General features: G+C 44.4%; 1 protein-coding gene across 2 annotated transcripts in view; it reads right to left on the bottom strand.

The window, feature by feature from the left end:
• The window catches only part of Rcor1 (REST corepressor 1), a 128,397-nt gene extending 115,790 nt beyond the window's left edge, over positions 1 to 12,607 (bottom strand). For both annotated transcript variants that reach the window (XM_078050941.1, XM_078050942.1), the window contains exons 1-2: positions 12,052 to 12,607; positions 11,912 to 11,971 (exon numbers count right to left, since the gene is read on the bottom strand). In XM_078050941.1, the coding sequence (XP_077907067.1) occupies positions 11,912 to 11,971; positions 12,052 to 12,337 (346 nt within the window). In that variant the 5' untranslated portion in view covers positions 12,338 to 12,607. The remainder of the gene's footprint in view (positions 1 to 11,911; positions 11,972 to 12,051) is intronic.
• Positions 12,608 to 13,400: the final 793 nt, after the last annotated feature.

Raw genomic sequence — 13,400 nt, 5'->3', positions numbered from 1 at the left:
GGAATGTGTCTGGTTTTTGGTGGGAGGAGGAAGATAAAAATATGCAAAGGAAGGAAATTAGCTATAAAACAACACTAGCCACAGCTACATTTGCTATACAGTTGAAATCAAGAATTTCTTAAAATACTCTTAGATATTTTATCATTTCACACCTTATTCAAGACAAGGTTCTTTTTTTTTCCGGCGGGGGGCGGGGGTGTTACTAAGGATTGAACTTAGTTGCGAGGCACTAAGCAACTTAGTGAGACCCTGTCTCTAAATAAAATACAAAATAGGGCTGGGGATGTGGCTCTGTGGTCAAGTGCCTTTGAGTTCAATCCCTGGTACCCCTTCACACACACACACACACACACACACACACACACACACACACACACACACACACAAAACTCCCACTTGGCTGCAGTGTGATTCAGTGGTAGAGCGCTTGCCTAGCACGTGCAAGGCCCTGGGCTCAATCCACAGCACCACCAAAATCACCTTCCACTGAAGGTAGAAGACACCTACTGTTAAGTGCTGAAGATACCTACTTCAACACACACACATGCACCTCACTTGAATCACCTCACTTCAATCTGCCCCAGCCAACCTAGCTGGCTACCTCCCATTTCATCTGTGTTTTCACTATCAAGAAGAGGAATATAGACATGAAACTGGCTCTGGCACCCTAAACATAAAACTCCATAACATTTGAGGCTGTGAGGAAACAGCACATCAATTGATCCAATACAGTTTGCTCTTAAGCATTTTTCCTTAAAGAAGATTTCTGGCTATCTATTCCTGAAATATACAAGATTGAAGTCTAATTGTAACTTACAATTAATGGTACTATGTTGATGTTTTTCCTTTCTTCCTGATATATAAAATAATAATGCATTCTCCAACTGATAGATGATCTCAGACTTGAGTAAATAGTGTTTTGATCCAATCTAATAATTTGCTCAATACATTAAGTCACTAAGAGCCTCAGTTCCCTCATAAGGAAAGTGAAGATACTAATTTCATCTCATATGGCTGCTGTGGTGGTTAAAGGACTTAAAGTGTTCAGAACAGCTTGGCACAGAGTATGCACCACACTAACCAGGCACTGAAAGGTCATTCTTATGAGGGTTTTCTGTCAGTAACAAGCAGCACCCCCCCATCCACACATTCACTCGTTTCCTTCTATCAGTGGCTAAATCCATAACACTGCTGAATTTAGTTGTAGCTCACAACATTTTAATCTTTTGTAAGAAAATAACTGACCTTTAGAGTATTCAGAGTCATAACTATAATCTCGAAAATGCTATTACAATTACATGCTACCCAGGAACTAAACCAGAACTTTTCTAGTCATTTGGCAATGTAATTTGGGCCAAATCATTAACAGTTAGCAAACCAAAATGAACTGAATAACATTAGCTTTGAAACAACACAAAAAAAAGGGTATCAATTCTCAGTGACATCGATCTTAGAATCAAGGGATCTGGTGACAAATTTACAATAGCTATGCGCCAAAACCAGTCTTGGAGGACAGTCTCAAGGGCAGGATATAATTTTATTCCTTCCTAATCAAATAAACTTAATCTTTCTCACAATACTAAAGAGGAATGAAAAACTATATATATGCCAAACATGGTAGTGCACACCTGTAATCCCAGCTACTTGGGAGGCTGAGACAGGAGGATTACAAGTTCAAGGCCAGCCTCAGCAACTCAGCAAAGCCCTAAGCAACTTAGCAAGACCCTTTCTCAAAATAAAAAGTGGGCTGGGGATGTGGCTCAAGCGGTAGTGTGCTCACCTGGCATGCGTGCGGCCCAGGTTCAAATCTCAGCACCACATACAAACAAAGATGTTGTGTCTGCCGAAAACTAAAAAAAAATAAATATTAAAAAAAAAAATTCTCTCTCTCAAAATAAAAAGTTAAAAAGTTAAGGGCTGGAGCTATGGCTCAATGGTAGAGCGCTTGCCTAGCATGTATGAGGCACTGGGTTCAATTCTCAGCACCACATATAAATAAATAAAATAAAGGTCCATTGATAACCAAACAATATTTATAAAAAAAAAAAAAAGAAAGAAACTTAAAAAGTAGCTGGGGATGTAGCTCAGTAGTTAAATGCCCCTGGGTTCAATCCCAGATACCAAAAAAATAAACAAACAAACTTGTGCCTTGTGAGTGAGAGTGCACTTGTTTGGAAAGCATCAAAGCAAATTAATATGGGGCTGGGGATGTGGCTCAAGCAGCAGCACGCTCGCCTGGCAAGCGTGCGGCCCGGGTTTCGATCCTCAGCACCGCATACAAACAAAGATGTTGTGTCCGCTGAAAACTAAAAAAAATAGGGCTGGGGATATAGCTCAGTTGGTAGAGTGCTTGCCTCGCATGCACAAAGCCATGGGTTCAATCCTCAGCACCACAAGTAAATAAATAAATAAATAGTAGATGGACACAATACTTAAAAAAAAAAAAAACTAAAAAAAAAATATTAAAAAAATTCTCTCTCTTTAAAAAAAATAAAAATAAAGCAAATGACTCTGAACAAGGAACCATTTACATAAAAACTAATAAAAATAAGAAAATATTTGGGGCTGGGACTGTGGCTCAGTGGTAGAGCACTTGCCTAACATGTGTGAGGCACTAGGTTCTAGCCTTAGCACCACATAAAGATAAATAAAGGTATTGTCCATCTACAACTAAATAATAAAAGATATTTAAAAAGAAAGTATTTTCTTTATCACATATGCATATACTGAAGTACAAAAACACATGAGAGTTCTCACAGCTTCAGTGTGCCCTCCGCTTCCAAAGCAAGTTTTACGACAGCCCCAGATGCCCAGCACCTTTGGGTCTGCTGAGGCATCCATACCAAGGGGAGACTCTCCCAGGTGCTGCCAGCCAACAAAAGGACATAGCAGATGTCCCACAGCTCTAACCTCTCCGCTGGGGTTGCAAGCGCACTGTCACCTGAGGCTCCTCTGCCCAGTTATAGCCACCCTTCCCTCTTCATGGTATCCCACTGCATCCTCTACTAGCTCTGAACACCGAAAGCTCCTTCCTTTCCTCTTTATCCTTCACAAGCACTTACCCCAATGAATCATTCCATCTAATTTCATCTTGGCATCCGCTTTCCTGAAGATGCAAAGGATCGTAGAAATAATATAAATCAACGTCAAATTAATGAAAAGAGGGGGTACAATTACAGCATAATGATGAGAGTGTTGACCACAGTGAAGGAAACTATTCTATTTGAAGTGTTTTTCTTAAAAACCATGTCTGGGGCTGGGGATGTGGCTCAAGTGGTAGCGCGCTCTCCTGGCATGCGTGCGGCCCGGGTTCAATCCTCAGCACCACATACCAACAAAGATGTTGTGTCCGCCGAGAACTAAAAAAAATAAATAAATATTAAAAATTCTCTCTCTCTCTCTCTCTGTCTCTCTCCCCCTCCCCCCCTCTCTCACTCTCTCTTTAAAAAAAAAAATGTCTGTATAATTCTATCCTACTTTATGGTGATTTGCGAAAAGGCATATTCAAATTATGCACAATAATTATCTTACCATTTTCAAATTTAAAAGCTTAACCCTTGGGCTGGGTCTGTAGCTTAGTGGTGAAGTGCTTGCTTAGCATGAGTAAAACCCTAGATTACATACTCCGTACAGGGGAATTCTTAAAAGTTTAATTCTTTATTTATTTCTGAAATTATGAACATTATTACCCTCAGTGCATATTATTTTTGCACCTAATGACAAGGTTCTAAAACAATAATTGTGAAGTTTCACCTCAGATGGCCCCAAATAGTCTACCTTGATGTATTTTTTTTTTGTACTGAGGATTAAACTCAGTGGTGGTCTACCACTGCACTACATCCCCAGCCCTTTTTATTTTTTTATTTTGAAACAGGAACTCACTAAGTTGCTGAGGCTGGCCTGGAACTTATGATCCCCCTGTCTCAGCATCCTGAGTCACTGGATTACAAGCATGCACCACTGTGCCCAGCTAAAATATTTTTTCTCTGAAATATTTTCACAAAACACTTTTTTGCCCCCTTAAATCAACTCTACACTCCATTTTTAAATTTTTAAAAATATTTTTAGTTGTACATGGACAAAATACCTTTATTTATTTTTGTGTGGGTGCTAAGAATTGAACCCAATGCCCTCACACGTGCTAGCCAAGTGCTCTACCACTGCGCTAGACTCCATTTTTAGAAGTCAACAACAGAAACCACAAATTTCAAGCAGACATTAAATATATATTAAATCTCCAGAACATGAAACAGAAGAAACTAGACCCCCCTCCATACCACTTCTGGAGTCACAAACATTTCTTAAAACTGCCTTTTTGCTGCAGGAGTTCACTGGGGCAGCATCTATTCCTCAACTTCTTTTTATCCAGTCTTCTACTAACAGTAGCCAACTTGCCCTCTCACAGAAAGTTCAAAGAAAACATCTTCCCAAGAGTAATCCTAAATTTCTTCAGTACAAATGACCTTTAACATTGCTCTGAAAACAAATGCCAGGGTCAGCCTCAACCAGCTGAACTTGGAGTCACTGTCACCAACTATGAAGGGAGTACTATAGTAAGAGAATACCACCTCAAAAGCATTAACTCTCAAAGACAAGAATTTGGAAGTTTAGAGCAAAAACCTGTTAACTCAGAAGAACCGAGTCACTGGTACTTCCTCCAGCCCTGGGGTAGAACCAAGGTTTCTTAAAAACTTGACCTGAACAAGTTCACCTATTCTCTCTGGACCTCAACATTTTCTTCTACTATACCAAAGTGTTGGAGTACTCTCTCTTCCAGGAAAGCACATTTATTTAAATTGTTGCAGGTACATGTAACTTTAAAGCAACCAATGGTTTCCTTACAATCCAGTCCTATGGAAGCAGTGAGGCCAAAAATGCAGGGACCACTACTTAGCAACCTACGTTACATAAATAAGAATCAGAATAAGGACAGCAAAAAATGTTTGTTTAGCACTCACTGCATGTGCGGCATGATGCTAAGCATTTTACAATATACTAGATAAGTAATTTCCTTTTCTTGAGAACAAAGTTCTACTCTCCGTATTTATAGATGAAAGCAAAAATGAAGTTGCTAGCCTAGAGCCAACAGAGGGTGGTAATGGCACAGCCTAGATCTGAACCTAGATTTAACTCTCAAAGTCCAAGCTCCATCAGTCTGCTCTATATTGCTTCTAAAAGAAACACTTTTTTTTTTTTAAAGAGAGGGAGGGAGAGAGAGAGAATTTTAATATTTATTTATTTTCTAGTTTTCGGCAGACACAACATCTTTGTTGGTATGTGGTGCTGAGGATCGAACCCAGGCCGCACGCATGCCAGGCGAGCGCGCTACCGCTTGAGCCACATACCCAGCCCAAAATACAATATTTATAAGAGGTTATTCTAGCCTGGCACAGTGGCACACACCTGTAATCCCAGCGACTCAGGAGGCCAAGACAGAAGGATTGAAAGTTTGAGGCTGCCTCAGCAACTTAACAAGAACCTGTCACATAATAAAAAAATTAAAAGGGCTGGGGATGTGGCTCAGTGGTTAACCATCTCTGGGTTCAATCTCCAGTACCAAAAAAAAAAAAGATGCTTTTCTGTAACTGACATTACCATAGATCACTCATGATAAAAAAATCCTTGATACATGATTGAGGAAACTGAGGACCACAGAGACAAATTAGACAGCTATATCTTCTTAGTTGCAGTTCAGGGTACTACCCTACCACACCCACTAAGCCAAGTGAATCATTCAGAGGATTCATGGCTACTTGCCTCTCATTTGGGCAAACACTACCTGAAAGTATGTTTAAATCACAATGCATTTACCACAACCCATGAATTTTAGAGTTTATATTTATAGTTATATTTATAAATTTAAAATTATATTTATAACTTTAGGTTTTATTTTCATAAACAGGCACAGTGGTGCATGCCTGTATCCCAGCAATGTAGGGGGACTGAAAGTTTGAGGCCAAACTCAACAACTTAGCAAGGCCCCTAGCATATTAGGGAGACCCTGTCTCAAAATTAAAAAATAAAACAGGCTGGAGATGTGAGTCAGTGGTTAAGCACCCCTGAGTTTAATCCCTGGTACCAAATAAAAAAATAAAATAATATTTTCACAGTGAACGAAAGCACAGAAAATAATGTGTTTGAAAAGCAGCACAGGATCACCAGTGAAAGCAAATGAAAGGCAGGCCAAGTATCCTATTCAGTAAAATCTTCTGTCCACAAGGTTAAGCACCCCTGAGTTTAAATCCTTGGTACCAAATAAAATAAGTAAATAAAATAAAATTTTCACAATGAACGAAACCATAGAAAATAATGTGTCTGAAAAACAGCAGAGGGGGCTGGGGTTGTGGCTCAGCAGTAAAGCGCTCGCCTAGCACATGCGGGGCCCTGGGTTCAATCCTCAGTACCACATAAAATTTAAAAAATTAAAAATTTGGGGCTGGGATTGTGGCTTAGCGGTAGAGTGTTCGCCTAGCACATGTGAGGCGCTGGGTTCGATCCTCAGTACCACATAAAAAATAAACAAATAGGGCTGGGGATGTGGCTCAAGCGGTAGCGCGCTCACCTGGTATGCATGTGGCCCTGGGTTCGATCCTCAGCACCACGTACAAATAAAGATGTTGTGTATGCCAAAAAAAAAAAAAAACCTAACTAAATAAATAAATATTTTAAAAAATAATAAAAAAAAATAAACAAATAAAATAAAGGTATTGTGCTCAACTATAACTAAAAAAATTTTTTTTAATTTAAAAATTTAAAAAAAAAAAAGCACAAGATCACCAGTGAAAGCAAATGAAAGGCAGGCCAAGTATCCTATTCAGTAAAATCTTCTGTCTACATGAAAAATATAACACATCTTACTACAAGTCAACTTCAAAGTGACAGTTAAGCTCCAGTGACACCACAAATTTTCAAATCTGATTACATATATTGGACTGAATGTTCAAACTACAGGTTGCTTTTCTGAAGGACCATTTTCTCAAAAATTATTACCATTAACAATCTCATCTTCTGGACTGGGAGTGTAACTCAATGACAAAGCACATCCCTAGCATGCGCAAACCCTGGGTTTGATGAGGGGTTGGGGGATTCCTCTTCTGTAAATTATAATTTTAGCACAAGTGAACTGTGATACTGAAAACGAACTCAGGATAAAGTTGACATAACACAAGCTTCAGAAAACAAAGAACTGGAGCCAACCCTAACCTCCTACCACCCTGCTCCTTTGGCTAGAAGTCAACAAAGAGGAACAGCCACAAAGAAATGACCAAAAAGATACACTAAAGCTGCATGCTTCCAGGAAGACACAGGAGCATTCATAGTTTTGTATAGAAAAACACTACTCATTTCAAGATAAGTGACGCTTCACGAGTTCAGGAAAGAACTGGAGGTGGGATCCCTAAGTTCCCCACTCACTGTTCTGTGCCAGCTGGACTCTACAGAAATCAACTACTACTGGACATCCTCCATGACAGAGTGTGGAAAGTCTAGGTACCACATATGGACACAAAGCCCATATTAAAGGTGGAGGGGCTGCACTCTGGCTTGTTTTTAATGTTAAATGATAAAAACTTTTTCTCTACGGATCTCAATCTCTGTCTTGGACTATATGAACTGAATCAGCGTTTTAGCACTACCATACTATATTCACTTCATTTGCTATCTGCAAGGCATAACAGAATTAACTCTTCCTTGGACTTCATAGAGACTATCAGGCAATCTTAGCTCCAACCAGTCACAGAACAGGGTCAAGCTGTGATCTGCAAATAAATAAAACCTGACCAAAAAAATAAATAAATAAAGTCAACTTTTTCCACCCACACACCTTCACTGTATATACTTTAAAAGAAAAAAAGCCATGTTTTAATTTTATTTTACAGTAGCACATGCCTGTAATTCCAGCTACACTGGAGCCTGAGGCAAGAGGATCACAAGTTTGAGGTCGGCCCAGTAACTTAAAAACCTTGTCTCAAAAAAAAAAAAAAAAAAAGTTTGGGATTGGGATGTAGCTTAGTGCAGCTGGGGCAGGGGGGCTCCTTTGATGAGTTTGATGAGTTTCATGTCTGTCTGTTCAAATTCTTGTATAATGATACTACTTCTAATAATAATTTTTTAAAACACAAAGGTGCACCCAAAACTCAGGCAAAAAAAAAAAAAAAGCCAGGTTTCATAGCACGTGCACATAATTTCAGCAGAAGTATGAAAAGCTCTAAGCCAACTTGAGCAACTTAGTGCAACTCTGTCTCAAAATAAAAATTTTAAAAGGCTGAGAATACAGCTTAGTGGTAGAGCATCACTGGGTTCAATCCCCAGCACCACAAGAAAGGAAAACACCAACCCCTTGGGAAGTGATTGTAGTTTAGTTGAATGGCAAAGTGTGTGCTTATAATGTCCAAAGACCTGGGTTCAATTCCCAGCACTCAAAAAAACAAGCCCATTCCAGCAGGTAGAAAGAAAAAGTAGTCACAACTACACCCTCATTCCCATGTTATTCTAACTTCTTTTACTCCTGTGAAGAACATCACATGCCAGTAATCCCAATGACTTGGGAGACTTAAGGCAAGAGGATTAAAAGTTCAGGCCAGAGGCTGGGGTTGTAGCTCAGTGGTAGAGTCCTTGCCTAGCATGCATGAGGCACTGGGTTCACTGCCCAGCACCACATTAAAAAAAAAAAAAAAAAAAAAGTTCAGGCCAGCCTGGCAACTTAGCAAGACCCCTTCTCAAAATAAAATGGGCTGGGGATGTAGCTCTGTGGCAGAGCCCCCCTGGATTCCATCTCTAGTGCCACACACAAACACACACAAAAAAAATTAAAATTAAAAAGGAGTATAGCTCAATTCTAAAGACCTATAAGAAAAATATGCCATAAAACAAAAATGTTGTACAATTTATATTCCAAAATAAAAATCTCAATCTCAGCGGCTCAGGAGGCTGAGAGTTCAAAGCCAGCCTCAGCAATGGTAAGGCACTAAGCAACTCAGTGAGACCCTGTCTCTAAATAAAAATACAAAACAGGGCTGGAGATGTGGCTCAGTGGTTGAGTGCCCCTGAGTTCAATCCATGGTACCAAAAAAAAAAAAAAAAAAAAAAAAAAAAGTCAGTTGGTTTCCCCCTTAGATTTCAAATTAAATAAAAACCACATGAAAAATCACTAGAAAATAGGAAAGCCTCACAATTTTCAGCCACATTCAGGAATGTGTCTCATTGCTCAGACTGACAAAATAGGGCCTGAAATAATTTCATACTGGCTGGATTTCTTTCAGATTAAAACAGAAAATGTACAAATGTTAATATCAAGACTCAACCAAGGGGCTGGGGATGTGGCTCAAGCGGTATCGCGCTCCCCTAGCAAGGGTGCGACCCAGGTTTGATCCTCAGCACCACATACAAACAAAGATATTGTCTCTGCCAAAAACGGAAAAGTAAATAAAATATTTTTTTAAAAAAAAAGACTCAAATCAATTGGCAGTACAATGATGCATCAAAACACTGACAATGTTTTACTTTCCAGAATCCAAGGCTCCAGCAAGTTTATGCTTATACTTCCCCCATCAAGTAGTCCAAGGATTTCATTCCAGAGTACCACCAGAGAAGAAAGACAGGAATCAAAAGACAGTTCAAAATACTATCCTATAACATATAGTGTTTCAAAGATACAGCTCCAAAGCCATTAGACTCATTATTAACAATGCAGGAGCTAAACATTAGTATTTAGATGAAAGAATGTCAGAAATCTAAGTCCTGGCTGAGGATGTTAAGTAGCTCAGTGGTGGAGCCTCTTGCCTAGCATGCCTGACACTCTGGGTTCAATCCCCAACACTGAAACCAAAAAACAAAAATGTGACTATCAAAGATACCCTTTTCCTCAATCATACTCAACATACTTAAATAAATCTTCCAAAATTAATGCATTGAAACTGACCAACTTAATTAAAGATTTGCTCAACTTGACTCTTTTTTTTTTTTTTTTTTTTTTTTTTTTTTTTTTTTTTTTTAAATTTATTTATTTTAGTTCTCGGCAGACACAACATCTTTGTTGGTATGTGGTGCTGAGGATCGAACCCGGGCCGCACGCATGCCAGGCGAGTGCGCTACCGCTTGAGCCACATCCCCAGCCCTCAACTTGACTCTTAAAAATAACACCTGGAGGGCTGGGGATGTGGCTCAAGCAGTAGAACGCTTGCCTGGCATGCGCATGGCCTTGGGTTCGATCCTCAGCACCACATACAAATAAAGATGTTGTGTCCACCCAAAACCAAAAAAATAAATAAATAAATATTTTTTTAAAAAAAATAACACCTGGAGAGGGCTAGGGTTGTGGCTCAGAGGTACAGCGCTTGCCTAGCATGCCTGAGGCACTGGGATCATTCCTCAGCATCACATAAAATAAAATAAAGCTATTGTGTCCACCTATAACTAAAAAATAAATTAAAATATTTTTAAAAAATAACACCTGGAGAAAATTTAGCGACAAGCTTTTCCGTTCTGAATATTACCACAGATAAGACTTGACCTACAAAATGAAGATGGGGTCAACTGTAAGCAAAAAACGGAATGCTTCCCCTGGTGGCCAACCCTAGAATGGAGGAGCTTTGCACAGAAGAGAAAAAGCCTGGCCGCCTGGTTCTATCCTGTCACTCACAAATGAGAAGTGTCTACCAAAAAAGGAAGATCTGGGGGGAGGGGAAACTACCAGAGGGGCTTAAAAGGAATACAAATCTGGAAATCAGGCTACATTAAATATAAAAGAGTAAGTAATCAGACCATAGAACGCAAATTTGGGAAAAGCCATTTATTTCCAGAGTGCCCCAGCTCAGCAGGGGATCCTTCTGCATTTTCACTTCTAAGCACACCCAGTGTTTAGTACCTTAATCACAGCTTAAGAGCAATCGCCTTTTTTGAGGACTAGATCCTTGCAATTTTCCGCAGTCCTGTTTCCAAGGAAAAGCATTTATTTCTTCAAACAAACTAGTGGTCTAACCTACTTAGAGAACCTCCAGTTCTAAAGCCCTCCAACCAGGAAGAGGACTGCTCACTCCAGCTTTACAAGAGTCTTTTGAATTTTACTTCTGAAACAAAACCCACGTCCTTTCAAACATTTTCTATACCAACAACCTTTAAAGACAGTCTCATACAGAGACGGGGGAGAATCTCATATATTAAAATCTGAAGAATTCCTTTGTCTGATTTGACTTTTTTTTTTTTTTTTTTTTGGTACCACTTTAAATTTGCTTCCACCCAGAGCAGCAAGGGAAGTAAATGCTCCATTCTGGGGTGCAGGGATTTCTGGTAGGTGGAAACCATTGGTTAGCTAAAGCTCCTGATGGTTCTATTCTTTCGCAACCTCTTCCTCTCCCCCCTACTAACCCACCAAAAAAAAAAAAAAAAAGGAAATGCATATGCATTTACAAATAGGTCTCAAAAACCAAACTGCCACACGCGAGCCTCTCTTGTCCAGGCAAACACCCTCTGGAAAGCACACTAGTTTTATGAGCTGGTTTTGGGGGTTCCACTCCTTCTAAGGATGGGAGAGGGGTCCAAAGCAGGCGAGGACAGAGGCCCGCAAGGCACAGCCGGGCGAGGCTTCCCAGGAGGGGTCTCGTGGGCCGCTCAGTCCCGGCGCTCAGCACGCCAACTCTCCCGCACGCCACCCGGCCCGGCGGGTCGCAGCTCACCTGGGCGCGGGCATCCCGCTCCTGCTGCCAGGTGCGACCTCGGCCAGGGCCAGGGGCGGGGGGGGGGGGGGACGGGGACGCGGGCCGGGCCGGGCCTCCCGCCGGCCCTCAGTCCGCGCCGTGCGTGCGCGCGGCCCCCGTCGCGCCCCGCGTGCCCCCGCGGACCGCAGGGCCAACACGCACAAAAAGAAAGTTGTCGCCGGGATCCCGCCTCTCGCGGCCGGCCGCGCGCTACTCACCGGGGTCGAAGTCGGGCACGGCCGCCTGGTACTGGGGTCCGACCCGCATGCCGCCGCCACCTGCGGGAACAGACACGGCGGTCAACGCGGGCGCGGGCGCGGGCCGTGCGGGGCCGGGCGCGGGGGCGGCTGCCACCTACCGTGCTCCTCGTCGCTGGACGAGCCCGAGCTGCCTTCCTCCCAGGAGTTACTACCGCTGTTGCCATTGGGCGCCGCCGCCGCCAAACTTTTATTCTGGCCATTATTGGGGGCGGCGGCGGCCGAGGCGGCGGCGGCCGAGGCGGAGGCGGCGGCGGCCGAGGCGGCGGCGGCTGCTGCGGCCGAGGCGGAGGCGGCCGAGGCGGCGGCCGAGGCGGAGGCGGCCGCGGTGTTCCTGCCCCTACGCTTCCCTGAGACCTCGGGGCCCTTCTCCACCATGGCCGGCATCAGCGGGGCCCGGGGCCGGGCGACAGCGGCAGGGACTCCGGCTCGCGGGGAGCGGGCGCCGGCCGGGCAGGGGGCGCGGGTGGGCGCAGGGCCGGGCCGGCTGGCGGGCGCGCGGGAGCCCAGCGGCGCGCGCTGGGGCCGGGGGAGGCCCAGACGGGCGGAGCGCCGAGCCGCCTTAAGCCCCCAGCGCCGAACCGAGCGCAACTTTGGCTCTCATCGCCGCCCGCACTTCGCTGGCTCTAACTACTCCGGGAGCCGCGGGCGGGGGGAGGGGCGGGGCCTGCGCGCCGAGGGGAGGGCCGCGCGCAGCCTAACACGACGTGGGGAGTCCCGCCCTCCCACGCCCCGATTGGTCCTCGTGGGATTTGGACGGCGAGCAGTAGCCCGGTTGGCTCACGCGCGCGTCCGTCAGGGGGCCGGGGCGGGAGCGCGGGCAAGGGGAGGCTCCGCGCTTCCGTTGGCCAGGTTGGGTTGACGCGTATCGCCCACTGTACGTGGTTTGAGGTTTGCCATAGCTTTACGCCCCATGATCCATCTCTCGAGGCAATCGCCAGGAGTTCGCCACCTCCCCGCCCCCTCCCGCCCGCCCAGGCCCGGGAGCGCCCCCGCGGCCCAGTCCCCCGCCCCCGAGGGGCCCCGCCAAGCGCACCGCAGGCTTCCCGCAATACAATGTGCCCGACGCGAGAACTAATTGCGGGCAAGGTCGGGACTACTTTCCCCCTCGCGCGGAGGAGTACAGCACAGTTTGAATGGGTTCTATACAAAGAGAGGAAACTAATTGAAGAAACTAATTGCGCCCCCGTTTTCCCCGAGGGGCTTGGGGGTGTGCGAGGCCGGGAGCCGGGGCGTCCCAGGGGACAGCGTCCCCGAGGCAGCCAGACGCAGTGGGCTCGGGCCGAGGGCGCTCTCCGCTAATTGGGCGGGGGTCGGTGGGCTCCCGGGGCGGCGCGAGGAAGGAGATGGGGGCGGGGCCACCGCGCAGTCCTCAAGGGCCAGGAAGCCGAGTGGCGGGACTGGGGGTCCCGGGCAGGAGGGGCAGCCCGGAAAGAAATGAAGGAGCCTC

Source organism: Ictidomys tridecemlineatus, chromosome 5, assembly GCF_052094955.1.
Source record: "Ictidomys tridecemlineatus isolate mIctTri1 chromosome 5, mIctTri1.hap1, whole genome shotgun sequence".
NCBI classification, from domain to species: Eukaryota; Metazoa; Chordata; class Mammalia; order Rodentia; family Sciuridae; genus Ictidomys; species Ictidomys tridecemlineatus.
Note: the sequence above shows the minus strand (reverse complement) of the source record. Positions and strands in the feature narration are given on the sequence as shown.